This window comes from Lytechinus variegatus, chromosome 5, assembly GCF_018143015.1.
Source record: "Lytechinus variegatus isolate NC3 chromosome 5, Lvar_3.0, whole genome shotgun sequence".
Lineage (NCBI taxonomy): Eukaryota > Metazoa > Echinodermata > Echinoidea > Temnopleuroida > Toxopneustidae > Lytechinus > Lytechinus variegatus.
This window is the reverse complement of record NC_054744.1, coordinates 9,441,981-9,458,588: the sequence shown is the minus strand read 5'-3', so window position 1 is coordinate 9,458,588 and position 16,608 is coordinate 9,441,981. Positions and strand designations below refer to the sequence as shown.

The 16,608-nt window shown below is 36.2% G+C and overlaps 1 protein-coding gene across 2 annotated transcripts in view; it reads right to left on the bottom strand.

Annotated features, from left to right (window-relative positions):
• LOC121415222 (tyrosine-protein phosphatase non-receptor type 9-like) overlaps positions 1-16,298 on the bottom strand; it is a 65,210-nt gene extending 48,912 nt beyond the window's left edge. For both annotated transcript variants that reach the window (XM_041608393.1, XM_041608394.1), the window contains exon 1: positions 16,132-16,298. In XM_041608393.1, coding sequence (XP_041464327.1) covers positions 16,132-16,185 — 54 coding nt within the window. In that variant the 5' untranslated portion in view covers positions 16,186-16,298. The remainder of the gene's footprint in view (positions 1-16,131) is intronic.
• Between the last annotated feature and the right edge of the window lie 310 nt (positions 16,299-16,608).

Here is a 16,608-nt window from a genome sequence, read left to right as displayed (position 1 = left end):
TCAGAGCTATATCTGGTTGTAATATAGAGAATCATAAATTTTCAAGTATCAATCTAAAAATTCAAAGTACATAAAGTTCAATCTTCTTTTTCCTCCTCCACTGATCCCGGAGATCTATTCAATTCAATTCAATTTAATTCAATTTAATTCGGTTTATTAGATATAAAACAGAATACAATGCTGTACATGTAGTCCGAAGACTAATTGTGCAAAGTTTACATAGAATATTATTTACATTTGAAGATTGTATATATATATATTTTTTTTTAAATTCACATATAAATGAGAAACAGCTGGTTGCTGCATTGTATTGTAGATTATTGTACATGCATGCTTGGAAAAATAGGGAAGAAAATCACCAAAATCATTATCAAAGTTTTAAGGAATACTCTGGTATATTGAAATACACATACTTTATAAATTGCTCTTCTAGTTTTAAATTACAGCACACCCATACTTCTCCAAAAATTAAATATATTTATATTGCAACAGAAGTACAGGTGATCCTAGGCTTATTAGGGTCTGTCTTTACATGCAATGCTCTCTTGGAACTAAAAAAAAAATCTATTCAACTTGGGCAAAAATGTGTCTTTTTGTTTAATATACACAGTCTGATATAAAGACCTTTTTTCTTTAGGCTATTATTCAACTTTGAGGGAGTAGACTTTAATTTGTGTATCAATCTCTTGGAACCAAAATAGGTAAATATCTGTCTTTTGATTTATAAACAACCCAATCTCTTATAATTTTTTAATTCATTTAGAGTACTTTGAGGAAGAAGAATTCTACCTAATAGAGTAAAAAATAATAATAAGTCCTCTTTAAAAAAAACAGATTAAAAAAAATAATGATGTATTTCATTTTTGGAAGTGTTGTTCGAATAATCTGATTTTTGAAGTAAAATAATGAAAAGCAGCTAGAAAGCAACTATCAATCTCAAATTCAACCATTAATATTACGATGAAAAACAGATCCTGGAAGTGGAACAAAAGAAAGGAATAAGCAAAACAAGAGATACATCGTCCAATCAGGAATATGTTTCAATCTTATATAATATGAATTGCAGTTTACTCTGAAGGATGATTTCTAAAAGGCATATGGTGGACGAGAAATGCTGTATTCCAACACCTTTCTGAGATAAAAAAAACATGAGCACACACCCGCCCTTTCACTCTGTATCAAAATCTTAATTTGAATGATGACAAATTTTTGGCACGTGAGAAAACCAAACTAGAATCACGAACGCTTATCGAACGCGTATCACAATCACGAATTCAGTTCTACTCCGAAGGTGAATTCCAGTTAAGTTTCACTCAAATTACGGTACAAATTTTACATCTGAAAGGCTTGACCTCCAAAACATCTTTTTTGGGGGGGGCGGAGCTTACGTGACCTTTCAAGCACTTCCGCTGATAATACAATTGTCATGCACTCACTGTAATTCGCATCTGCGATGCAGTGCTCTGATTGACAAGTCACCAAGGACACAATACCGCCTTCGCTCAGGAATTCAAATTCAAATCACAGTTTTTTAGTGAACATGTGAATGGTACGATGATTCTACAGACGAATTGCAATCGTCATTACAATGATGATTCAAGATTCTCGTGCGAAAAGACCTACATTATCGTCAGCTGAGAACCAGAAGGGTGCTATTGCAAATTAAGATGTTCTGTTGGCGCTATTACCACTGATTTGGTACAGCAAATAGGCTTAGCCCCCTCCTGGTTCTCAATAGAACATCTTTCAGCTCTAATAACACCCTTCTGGCTCTCAACTGACGATGTGATCTTTGGAAACAGGTATTTTTCACGAAACCTTATTAAACAGTACCAGTAAAAAAAATACTGCAAAAAGGGACAGTTGGATGTTCTCTCTGATAAAGAAATAGAATGATGCATCCAATGAAGAAATAATCCTTTTTGCAAATTAAAGTATCAGATTATCCATGGATCCTTGCTTCTAAATATTCTAGCTTCATACATGTATGAGTCATATTACAAGCTTATGATTTTTGAAAGATAAATGCCAGTCATGTTATAACGATCTCAAAAACAGAATCCAATAAAATTACCACCCAAGTGTTGCACGAATAAAAAATATGTGCCAAATGGCTCTGAAAGAAAGTGTGTACTTGCTAAAAAGAAATAAGCAAAACAAGAACAGAATACCATCAAATGTCAGATATTTTTCCAAGGAATATATTATACACTATGCATTTTTGTGTAAGTGATCATCAGAATTCTTGGTTTTTAGAAAAGATTTCATGATTTTACAAAGATACATGTAAGTTTACATTAATGTACCAAATGTAGATGTATGTAGATCAATGACAAAATTGTGACCATTAAACCTTTATTTATAAGAATTTGTCATGAAATAATCGCTTGGTACTGCGAAAACACAAACCTATGAATGACATCAAAATGTAAAAACTATTGACTGACATCTTGGAAAAATGGTATTTTGAGCAAGTTTGAAGCATTATAAAGCACATACGAGTACGTAAAAGCATAACATGGGTCTACATGTACCACTTCATACTGTAGCGGGTCCATGATAAACTCAGGCATACTGAATGCACCTCGCTAGCTCTGCATGTGAATGGGGGAAATTACAGCTTCGATCGTAGTATCAAATGGCAGTGCACCGCCCATACAGACTGTGTCTCATTCCAGTGCTAATTCAACGTGACATAATGAAGAAGTGGTCCCAACAGTCTATAGTGAGTCTGTCCGATAAAAGGAAGGGGGGGGGGGGTTAAAGGAGAGTGACAGCTCTCAAGAGGGATTTGTGTTTGCATGCTGTGAGTCATAAGATGGATAGTAGTATTTCATGAATTTATAATATTTTTCAAATGCCAAAATTAAGATGACGGCAACAGTAATAATGGTGACGATGGCGATGATGATGATGACAATGATGATAAAAATGATGATGATATGAGTATGATAATGATGGTGAATGAGGATGAAGATGGTGATGATGATGAAGATGACGATGATGATGATGGTGAGGATGATGATGGCAATAATGATGATGGTGAGGATGATGATGATGATAAAGATGATGATGATAAAGATGATAAAAATGATGATGATGAGTATGATAATAATGATGAATGAGGATGAAGATGATGATGATGATGATGATGATAATGATGATAAAAATGATGATGATGATGATGAGAATGATGATGATGATGATGATGATGATAATGATCATGACAATGATGATAACAATGATGATGAAAGGCAGTGTGGTGGAGAAGGTGGTACTGGTGAAAGGAGGAAGATGCATAGTAACGATGAGGAGGAGGAGTATGATGGTAATGGTGGTAGTTGTTATAGGACGAGAATATAAAGAGGAGAAGGATTCTGATGATTATGGTATCGCAGAAGATGATGGTGGTGGTGGTGGTGATGATAGGGACAATTATCTTGATAATGATGACAATATTTTCACTTTTTGTACACTGAAACTCCTAACTTCTTCAATACATTTTTGCACTAGTTAGTAAAAACTTTGACAGAAATTTTACACACAATGAAAAGACAAAATGAAATGTAAGTCTTCATATGTACAGACACAAGTACTGGTTACTAGTTCTTTCCAAATACAAATGCATTGCATCCTACCGAAATAAAATAAACAAAATGATTTTTTTTGCATGTACATCACGTGCATAATGGAAAAATCAATTTGGCCGATATGCTTCTACGAAAAGCACCTTTCAGACTGCTAAATATTGTGTAGACCAAAACAAGCAATTTTTAAAAATTGTGCATTTCAATACACAAGCTAGTGTCACAATGTCATATGCAAAATGGGATTTGCAAGCTTGTACTTCCGAACTTATCCTTCAATTTTAGGGATCATTTTCAATGTTTCATTGAAAAAAATTCAAATAAAACCACCAACATAAAGATTGAAATTATTTAAAGTGTGAAGGGAGCTTTTAAGTAAGACCACAGGAGACAGAGGACTGGTAATTGATTGAGGCCTGGAAAGAGGTTAGAAAATATCAGATCTCAGTTCGTTACAGAATACCAAGAATTCATTGTATTGTGACCATTAAGTCATTAAGAGCCGTCTTCCAGATGCTGATGAAAAATATTCTGTAAGAATCAATCCATCATATTAATTCTCTTTCCACTACAATACAGGTCTATCTGTACAATGTCAAACTACCATCTTGAATTATATTATGTATTTTCTATTATGTTGTATTAAAGGACTACCTGCAAAATTAAAAGAGGCACATGATGTGATTGATTTCAGTACAAGTCGAAGTATGCAATGGTAGATTTAAATAGATCTAGTATTCAATTTTCATATTTTATTTTCATAACAAATAAAAAAAGTCAGTTTGAAGTTTAACCTTGTTTTTATTTGATCTTGATTTAATTGAGAGAGGTGACAGGGGGAAGAACAAAATGCCAAAGTTGAATCAAATTTCCTCAATTTATGAATTGTCTTTGACCTACATGTAATAATGTTATGGTGTGGAAATGAGAATATTTTAGAAAATGTACTTTGAAATTTTACCTGAAATATCTTTCTGGGAAGCAGACCAAAATAAAAAACTACAATGTATACATCTAGATCTATATTCATATCGGTGAAAAATCAAACAGGGGCTTAGGGGGATTTCGCCCCCAAAATGGTCAAAAGAGCCCTGGAGAATCCCCATTTACTCCAATGGTAAGTTGTGATAAGAAGTCCCTGGAAATTTTATTTTAATGCATAATTCATAAAGGCCTCCGCACACCTAACGATTGGTCTGCGACCAGATTCTTTAATATAACGCAGCAAAAAAAATTGATTTCAGACATTGAACATCTTCCTGTTTAAAGTTCTAAATCATCTTTAAAATACTTTTGTTCAAATTTGTGATTATGCTACCATCCATATTAGAACAAAAGCAAAATGAATATTTAGTCGGAATGATGTCATAGCAATCGTACGATTTGCTCAAGTTTGAAACTAATTTGGCCTTTTAATACTCCAAAATGAATGCTTGTAATCATCCAAAATTGTTATATTAGTATTCTTACAGTTAACTTGAACATTACTTTTCAATCACATTTTCAGGATGTAAGCAAATAGCTACTTGTTCCAAAATCGGATCGTGGACCAGTCTTCTGGAGAGCATTTCATGAAAGGACTTGTCGGACGTTTTATCCAACAAGTCCTGTTTTATCCGACAGTTACCATAGTAACAGTGCTTCTCAGCCAATCAGAATCAAGGAAAGATGTCAGATCTGACAACTTGTCGGACGAAAATGTTGATGAAACGCCCCCCAGGTGTGTGGAGGCCTGACCTGTCTTTTGAGACATTTATGGAAATTACATGTACAATCCAACAATCCAACTTGTTTGTGATTATAAATATAATCAATAAATTTTGAATTTGAATTTGAATTTGTACATACATGTGAATGTATACTGCGCACATTACAAATGTAAAGGTATGTAGAACTGTCTAACATTCTGAAATTCAAGGAGAGCATGGCTTGCCACACAGTACATCGATATTGACACCTTTTTTTGTTTACAGTAAATACCTAATCCATTTCCTTCTACCTAAAAATCACCCACGGTTTTTCACCGAAATGAAGTACACCTACCAAAATTCATCATGTGATTTTCTACCACTTTGTATTTCTATACAGATTACATTGACCCAAATTACAATGTAGGAAGAAATCATAACAGGAAATTCCAAGAGAGATATTCCAGTTGAACTGATTTGATATCGCTAGGTGTTCCATTAAAGTTAGCTGGCTCGCACGATAGTTCTAAACTGAATTATCAATTTGATGTTTTAACTTTAACAATAACATGAAGCTCATAGCCCCCCCCCAAGCAGCTCTCTGCCATCATGGGATATTCAGAAAGACACTCTTCTCATCACAATTCTCAAAACTAGTGGAAACCGGTTCAGGCAACCAGTTTGGAAGATCGCTTTGCTAGCACTCCCATTTGATCACCCCCCCCCCCAAAAAAAAAGTGATTTTCAAAACCACTTCACAGCCGCTACACGGAAAGCAATCTTGTTGCTATGGGTACGCTATCAGCTTCGTGCAAAATTTGAAACCACAGCGTAGGCATTCTATGCACAAAATGTACGGAGATCGCTTCCTCACTTGCGCTAATGAGGCTAAGCGATCTTGAAAACTACATCGCGAGGTGGTTTTCTGAACCAGTTTAAAAAATCGCTTCAAAGACTGCTCTGACAGTTCTCATTTCCATTAAACTACATTTGTATTAGGGCGGTAATGAGAACGGGGACTGAGACACCGTTCTCATTTTACTTTCTAAAACTAGTTAACTGGAAATTGGTTCAGGGAACCACTTTGGAAAATCGCTTTGCTAGCATTCCAACTTGATCACCCGAAAGTGGTTTTCAGACATAAAGCGATCTTGTTGCTATGGGGACGCTCTCAGTTGGGTAGCACTACTACATGTATGTAGATCGCAAGGTGGTTTTATGATCTGGTTTGGAAGATCGCTTCCTGTAAATTAGTATTCTGAGACAGTTTGGAAAACCATGTCGTGATGTAGTTTTCAAGATCACTTTCCTTTGTTAAACTGGTTTTAACGTGAGGACACAACCGTTCTTAGGGAAGCGATCTTCACGCATTTTGAGCACGCTACTCCACACACTGTGTGTAGAATGTCTACACTGCGGTTTCGAATTTCACGCAAAACGCGTCACCCCCACTGAGAGCATTCTCATAGCAACAAGATTGCTTCATGTGAAGTGATCTTGAAAACCGCTTTTGGGTGATCAAATGGGAACGCTAGCAGAGCAATCTTCCGAACAAGTTTCCTGAACTGGTTGCCAGTAAACTAGTTTTAGAAAGTGTAATGAGAACAGGGTCTTTCCTCTACCCTGGCTAAAACGTTCAGTTGTGACATCCCCTTGACAGACGTACAGTACTGTACACACATAAGAATTCTCTCTCCTCTAGGAATACACAAAATTTGAAATTCCTGTTTAATCACTACCAAGAAGATGTACTAGGAAGAATAAAAACTGAGCCATTTAATGAGCATTCCAGCAAAATTTGAGCTCTCCCGGAGTTATGGCTCGATAGTTATTTCACAGACCATCTTCACAGTAAACAGGAAAGGATTTTGAATTTATGATCATTCATCCCTTCCTCGGTGCTTTTTCATCTGGGAATGATTATGTATCACCACACTCTAGAAATGCACATTAATGGTACATGTAAGTAACACCATGTGACATGAATGGTTAATTGCCAATTCGTCTACTGCCAACTCATCCGCTCACCACATGGTCTAATTTCATTTAGTCTAATGCCATACCGTCCATCAACATTTCGTCTAATGACCACTTGGTCCATTAACCATTTGGTCCAAACATCACTTTGTCTAATCACCATTTCGCCTGACTATTTCGTCTAATAACCAGTTGGTCTAATATCCATTTCATTTTCATTCATTTTGCACAATCCAACACTTAGTCTAATTAGACGAAATGGTATATGGACTGAATGGCTATTGGACCAACTGGTTATTAGACGAAACGAAAGTAGACCATGTGGTGAGTGGACCAACTGATGGTAGACCAAATGATAGCAGACGAGTTGGCAACTCAATTTGCAATAGACGAATCGGAAATAAACCACCTGAATCTCTGAGTAGTCCATTAGCAGTTTATGAGAGTAAACAAGATCAAACTGATATTTTCTTTTCAATATTGATTTTTTTTATTGAAACTACATAGAAGGCCTTCTTATTCTACATGTTGTCTGGTTGCCAAATTACACTGTACATGCAAAAAGCATATTTAGATTATACACAGAAAGCACACAATAAACTTTACTGAAAATATCTGTTATCAGTACATTTTTTTCTCTAAATCTAATAAAATATCTTTCTTTCTAATCACATTCTTCTCTTTCTAATCACATTTCATCTCTTTAATTTGTGATCGCTAGCCAGCGATTCAGAATGAAAACTCTAGACTACTGCTTTGCCTTCGCAGTAATATCCAATTCAAGTTCAACCCTAATTTAACCCGAGCAAGGTGAAACATGCCTGCTTGTCCTGGTTAAACACGGGCATTCCGAGAAATCCTTAGCATAAACCTTCTGGACGGGGCCAACGTACATGTAGTCAGGCAAATTGGCAATGCAAGACAGAAGAGTGACGCAGGGAGGAAAAAAAGGAAACAAAATGATAATTGATGGATGAACCTTCAAAGGAAATGACATAATAAAGCCTACCATACATGTACATGTTTGACAGCTTATGATGTAAAATGTAAATAGATTTTATTTTAATCAAGATGAACTGCAGTCAAAGAGGTGTGTCAAGGGTATTTCTCATCTGTTAATACTACATATTATAATTTTATAATGACACAAGAAAAAGAGCGGATGAAGAAATATAAACAAGGTTTCCATTCTTTCTATATATTACTTGAGGGGTGTACATCATTTGTGTATGACAACACAGACAGATGACTTTTGTAATTACTGTTACATGTAGTATGCACTATGCAACTGTGTTACATGTAGGCCTATAAACACATTCACTAAAATACTGATTGGTCATTAAAGGGGAATGAAACCTTTGGAACAAATAGGCTTGTGTAGAAACAGAAAAATCAAAGAATAACAATAAAGAAAGTTTGAGAAAAATCGGACAAATGTTGAGAAAGTTATGAGCATTTGAATATTGCAATCACTAATACTATGGAGATCCTCACAATTGGCAATGCGACAAGGATGTGTGATGTCACTGATGAACAACTTTCCCTTTGGTGGACTACAGAATACCCTCAAAATGTCTCTTTTTGCTTTTTCTTATGATACAAAATATGTATCCATAATGTATTCTTAAAAATATGTATTACATGCCCTCATGTAAAAAAAACATGATTTATTTATGGATAGATGTGATAAAAGAGGCAATTCAAGTGAAATATATATTAAAGTAATGGGGAGAGTTGTTCACAAGTGACATCACACATATTTGTCGCATTGCCAATTTGCTATCTCCATAGCATTAGCGATCGCAATATTCAAATGCTCATAACTTTCTCATTATTTGTCTGATTTTTCTCAAACTTTTGTTGATTTGTTTCTTTGATTTTTCTGTTTTCACACAAGCTATCTTGTTTTAATGGTTTCATTCTCCTTTAATACAGTGTGTCCAAAATTAGAATCAATTTACTAATGGTCCATGATTATAATTCCCCTCAGGAACATGTTTTATCTCCATGCAAAGGAGATATATCCACAGACTCATAAACATTTGATGTATGTACATGTACATATAGTTGATTGAATATCCTGCATTTCTGGGAATTTCAGAAGGGACGTTGATGCCTTGACTGAGCCCAATAGCTATTGAATAGCACAAACTTGACCAGAAAGAGAGTCGTTTCTCACACCTATTCCACCTGCCACAGATGGAATATTTAAAAGGGAAAATCCACACTGAAGGCAGAGTTGCCAACAGTTGAAATGCAGAAAAGTGAACAGATTATTGCGCCGAAAACTGAACAGATTATTGCGGGGAGCAAAGCAATCTGGTGTACACCTTGAGAGAAAATTTAGCCTAAAGAATTACTGTACCTGGGTATGTTTACAATAATAGACAAATGCACCTAAATCCACATAGATCTAGATCTTATACTCGGTCATACACAAACACAGAAATTTATTCAACAGGGAAATAGTTCCTCATAATTCTATCTGAAGACTGAACGTCTGTGCTCATTGAACAGTTTTTCCACAAGTTCATGGTTCATTTTTTTTCACAGAATTCTTCGGGCAAAAAATTCAGACTTCCCGAACCAACTCCATGAAATATCCAGTGACCCAGGCCTGCAGTGACCGATATGCAACTCGATGCATTCGCTATGTAGCTATGCTACACACACATGCGGCATTAACGGGGAACACAACATTCCATTCACTACGCGTATCGCTATACATGGGACTCCACAAACAACAAGGGTAAACAAAAAAAGTGACCTGAGTTTGGACTGAAATTGTGATCAAAATTATAATAGCACTGGAATTCCAAGACTATGAAAATGAATATCGATAGTTGAATAACACCAACGAAAAAAACATCCACCGCTATCTCATCAAAACTTTTGCAAAGATTTGGTTATCTTTATACCAATGCTTAATAGTATAGGACTATGCATAATGCCGGATAAAAGACACACAAACGAAAGCTGGTTCGCACAGCAGCAGTCCCCTACTGCCAAAATGGCGCTGTCCATGAAGCTGACTTTTATAGCGTATGGCAGGATATACATACATGTTGTGCAATGCTACATGCGCGGTCATTATCATACGCTGCAAACATATCCCAGAGCGGCGCTCAATAGTTACGACTCAGCGCGAGTTGCACGCATCTTGCGCAAAATAATGTATACGGACCCATGCGAGTATGAAAAGCCAAATTTCCCAAAATCCCCAAATCGGAAAGTTCCATCTTTTAGGGAAATAAAGACTTTAAAAACTGGACCATTCCATTTATAAAAACTGAACGGTTGGCAACCTTGTGAAGGTATGGCAAAATGCATCGCAGGATGAGAGAATATTGTCTGATTGAGCGTTATGGCCCAGAGGATTAGTCTCCAAACTTTGTCACAGAGGGTTGTGGGTTCCAATCCCAGCCATGGTATAATCATAGGATGAGAGAATAGTATCTCATAGAGCATTATAGCCCAGTGGAGTAGTCTCTGAAATTTGTCACAGAGGGTGATGATGGGCTCAAATCCCAGCCATGGCATAATTTACTCCAGTGATTCAAAAAGTACTGTACCCAATCCAGATGAGGTATTACTATAGGTACTGGCAGGAAGTAATTCCTAAAAAAGCTGTGAGCAATGGGATCATTAAAGGACAAGTCCACCCCAACAAAAATTTGATTTGAATAAAAAAAGAAGAATTCAACAAGCATAACACTGAAAATTTCATTAAAATCGGATGTAAAATAAGAAAGTTATGCAATTTTAAAGTTTCGCTTATTTTCAACAAAATAATTATATGAACAAGCCAGATTCATCCAAATGAGAGAGTTGATGACATCACTCACTCACTATTTCTTTTGTATTTTATTATATGAAATATGAAATATTTTGATTTTCTCGTCATTGTCATGTGAAATAAAGTTTCATTCCTCCCTGAACACGTGGAATTCCATTACGTTAACATTTTGTGCTTCAGGCAAGGAGGTCCTAATCGTCAAATTCGTAAAAATTGAAATATTGTATAATTCAAACAATAAAAAACAAAAGAAATAGTGAGTGAGTGACATCATCGACTCTCTCATTTGAATGTAACTGGCTCGTTCATATAACTATTTTGTTGAAAATAAGCGAAACTTTGAAATGTCATAACTTTCTTTTTTTACATCCGATTTTGATGAAATTTTCAGCATTGTGCTTGTCTGATTTTTCTCTATTGATTCAAATCAACATTTTTCTGAGGTGGACTTGACCTTTAAGACTAGCTTTGCTGGGATAATAAAGGAGCGACTTGAGCACCTAACAAGGTGGATATATGCGCTATACAAATAGCGATCTTCAGTGTGCTCATTTTTCAGCTATACGCAGTGCTTGACATTAGCAGTGGCCCGAGGCAACCAAAAATGAGAGTTGGGCCACCAAACTTCTCTAAATGCCAATAATTGGTGGCCCTGTTGGGCAACCATAGTTTTGATAAATTTTAATGTTTTCTATTGTGTTAGACTCGTGTTTGGGCTACTAAATTTGCTTTGCAGGCCACCGAAAATATGAAATTGGTGAAATATTCAGTGTGGTGCCTTGCTATAAGTATAGGATTTCACAAAATTGAAGGTTTAGGCCTACATCTATGTAAATGACCAAGATATTGATCCATCCTAACATGGTGATGGTGACTATTTTTTCTCATAACATTACTGATTGCTGCCACTGCATGTACAATTATTTTCAAAATTCTGAGAAAATAGAAATTCATAGAACTTTAAACCATTACACAGCATATATGACAAACTGCTTCCTGGTTACACAATAGGCCTTGCCATTTTTTTTTTTTCAAAGGGCAATTTTCTTTCTGCATATTTAGTATTACCATGTGTTGATGCACTGTCTTTCACAAAAATTAAAAAAGCAGAAGGCATGATTTTCTGACAAACGTCTGAAATCAATTACTGTGGCAGAAATGGAACAAATGGAAAACACCTACATGTATATGTACATGATGTCACCCACACAAACCACCAGTACTGAAAAATGGGGCTAATTCATTACACACCATCATGCATGTCATTGGATAAATATTGAAATAATCAAGGAAAAACGATTTAGTGTTTAAAGGAGAAGTAGCGAATTCCATTATTAGCTTTATATGTATTGGTGTAAAATAGGAGTGGAATGGGTAAAACATACTGAAAAAGACTGAAATTTCATAAACATTCCATATAAATCGAATGCGCTGCACATGTTTTTAGTAGAAGATGACAATTAAAAATTTTGATGAAATAACCACTAAAATGTACAATTACAATTAACCTTGACAAGCTTTTTTTTTATAATTCTTAACAGATAATTAACGACTCTCACGGAGATGGATTGTACCTCTTTTTTTTTTCATTAGTATCCTCTCTTTTTTTTTGCTTAATTAATCTTGATTAACATCCTTAAACACTGAATTAATAATCAATCATATAACAAAAACATACGGGCAATGTACATGTGCATTGTGAGACTCGGAATTGCTCTCTTTGATTCTCTTCCCCCAGAACATTATTTTTCATGATTAAACTGAGCATCGCAGCCTATCACACAATGCCTGCCAATCTCGGGCCAACTCATCCCTGTCACTAGTATGCTTTTTACACTGCATTTCCTTAGAGGAAACCAAAACCCATGAAGAGAAGCAATCTTATTGGAAAGAGTTAAATGAGAGGAACAATTTAAAAAAAGTTTCATCAAAATCGGTTATGAAATAAGTTATGGACGATTAAAAAGTCTTGTTGTACTTACTATGTGGATCCTCAAATTGGCAAAATGGCTCATTTTGTGGACAACTCTCCAATTGTTTTGTACACATATTTTCAGATTTTCCCCTTTATTTTTATTTCACATTATCTCCTCCTCACCTTGATATATATGGTGTGGATTATATTTTCCCATGACAAATGTTGCGCTCAGAAGGAGGCAAGATGCAATTTGAAAGATGAGGAAAATCTGAAAATTTGTGTACAAAACAAATGGAGAGTTGTCCACAAAATCAGCCATTTTGAAGCACGTTTGCCAATTTGAGGATGCCCATAGAAAGTACAACAAGAGTTTTCAAATTCCCATAACTTGCTTATTTCTTAACCGATTTTGATGAACATTTTTAAAAATTGTTCCTCTCATTTTACTTTTTCCAATACGATTACTTCTCTTCTTGGGTTTTTGGTTTCCTTTAACCCCAAACTATCCTTAACCCCATACTATCTTTTTTTGATTCACACTGTCTTACTTAACCCCATACTATCTGCTAAGCCGGGGTTAATGCCTTAACCCCGGACTATCCCTCAGCTTATGAATAGTGATGATTTTAGCATTGTGCAATTTGACTTCTGTGATTGGCTAATGCTTAGCCCCACTTTCCTTCGCCCTGTTTCGTTTTCACACTGCATCTCGTAGCACCGCAATTGTGGTGCTAGCACCACAATAAGCCGGCTAACCCAGAGATGCCAACTTTTGGAAATCAGAATTAGGGAGGATTTGCAACCGCCACCAAATTATGTGCGCATAGCGCACATCTCGAGCGCGTAGCGCTCGACCCTTGCGGCCGGGGTCCAGCTCTGGGTTTCTACATGCTCTTTGGTGCAATCTGACCCTTATTTTGGAGCATTTCACATGTTTTGAAATAAACATTGTTCCCACTTTTTTAACATAAAAAATATCAAATATGCATTTTTACATGTAAAAAAAATGAGGGGACAAAAGTCAAAAGAAGTACCTGTTCAACAATAATAATTAATAAGGAAGAATTATCACTATCGGCTATAGGCAGGTTATGTTCCACTATAAATCCAGTAAAGAAAAGCTCAGCGCTGGTCCCTTGCTTGGTGAAATAAAGACAACAGGGTACTAGTGGAGCTCGAAGATCTTGTCTTTGCAATGTCCGTAGGCCTAGATGCCGTTTGCTCCCTAACGTTAAAGTGCTTCCAAATTATCATCACGACCTCCCTGCTCAACTGAAATGTCCACGCTGCAAATTGCGCAAAATGCATGGTAAATTCCTCTTTCCGACTTCCGAACACACAGGTACTGGAGACTGTATTCAGTTTTATACTTCTGAGACCATTTCTTGGTCTTCTTTTGTTGATTTTCCACCATTTCGTGTCAATATCAACCCATCAATACGCCGAAATCACACACCGATATTCCACCGCATGACACGACAAATCCAGCGGCCGCGAGCGCACACGCCTCGCAAAGCTAGCCGGGCCTACCGGCCTGGTGCACAGTGGATTCCTGTTGGGCATATCACATGCACCAGCTTTTCGCTGCTCCTTATTTGTCTACCTTTCACACAGAATTTAGTAGCAGCGAACGTAATGGAGTTAATACATGCTTAAGTTAGCAGACGATACATGTACTTCCAATCCAATTTGATCAATGCAAAAAAAAAAATCTTAATTTCGGGAGGATAAGGATGGTAATCGTAAGGGCGGGAGTTGGGATGAATTTTCGGGAGCCTCCCGGTGAAATCGGGAGGGTTGGCATCTCTGCTAACCCTGCTTTTTTGCAGGGCCAGATAGTACCGTACTATTTACCGTGCTAGCCCACTTTGCTAAAACGTAGTGTGAAAAAGAAGTGGCCTAAGCTTAACCCTGGGAAATTGGTGGGACTAAGACCCCCCACTTTTTTTCCTTCACCCCGGGAAATTGGTGGGGCTAAGACCCCCCCCCATAGCCCCACCAATTTCCCGGGGTGAAGGAAAAAAGTGCAGTGTGAAAAGCATATAGGAGGCCATTCTCATTACGCTTTCTAAAACTAGTTTACTGGAAACCGATTCAGGAATTCAGTTTTGAAGATCGCTTTGCTCGCGTTCCCAATTGATCACACGAAAGCTATTTTCAAAATCACTTCAAGTAAAGTGATCTTGTTGCCATGGAAACACTCTCAGTTGGATGACACGTTTCGCACAAAATTCGAAACCGCAGCGTAGGCATTCTACACCTGTCGTATGGAGTATCACGTTCAAAATGTGCGAAGGTCGCTTCCCGAAGAACTGTTGTGTCCTCACTTCGTGTTACACTAGTTTCTACTAAACTTGTTTTAGGTACTTAGTGAGAAAGGTGTCTAGCATTTGCTGGTCTGTGTACTTGGCAGAGATACAATTCTACCATACATGTACCAAATAGGCAAATGTGCAATTCATGATCAATTCATATTGTTTCACAATGATATAATAATGTTAACATATTAAAGTGTTAGTTTTGTTGATTCCCCCAAATTTTGCTGTCAACTTTTCCAATAGGTTTTGGTATAATTATTATATCATTGACGTGAATTTGCCATCTTTATCAAACCTGTTTTTGATGTGTTGTAAATAACTTCATATTTTTTTATGGCAAATAAAGATAAATTCAACCGTTACATGTATATACTATGAATGTGTCTGTCTTAAAAGTGTTAAGATATTAAATAAAAATGAACTCTCGAGGACAGCATTCACAACACTGCAAAATCACCAGTGTTAATTTAAGACCAGCCTGCTATCTATTTTGACACACCAGAGGTTTGAAACAAAACCAGTTTGGCGTTAGGATAACACCTAATAGGCATGAAAGCAACACCAATCAGTGTTAAAACAATATCGGTTTGATTCTAAACTGGTGTTGTTTCAACACTTCTCTGGTAAGTTCCAGATAAAGATACCGGGCTGGCATTAAATCAACACTGCCGTTTTTGCGGTCTACAATAAGGTGTAAAAAATCTTAACTGTGGTAAGAGAATATATTCTTCTGACATCATTCACAAATAAGGATTTGAAAAACTATTCTTTTTATCAAAACCTTTATTTGAATAGCATGGATTAAATTTGAAAAAAAAAACATTTAAATTAAATCAATCAATCTTACCCCATGATTTCTGAACAGTTCGAGAGCCCTTTTCACATCAAATTTCCTTGCCATAAGGAAGCGAACAGCTGTGCTCCACGACACCGGTGGTACGTTGTATTGTGCTCTCACTCTGTTTAAGTGTTCCAGGAATTGTCGAGTAACCTAGAAACAAAAAATAAGAAAGGATTGTAATCATTTAGCAGAAACTTCCATTACTCTATGAAATATCATTTACTCGGAAAATTGGAATTAGTTTCATGGCAAAATTCAATATATCATTAGAGACACACTTCTATGAAAAGAAATATATTTTCAGTCATCATAAATCATCAAACAATTAGAATTTAATTATTTCATTTTAATCAGTTCAATCATTTCAATTTAATTATTATTCAATTGTATTTCATGACATACAGGGCCTTACAGGCAGCTAGCTACGCTATTCTCTGTATTGTACACCTTTTATGAAAAAAAACAAGAGTGTTGCTAAGGCGG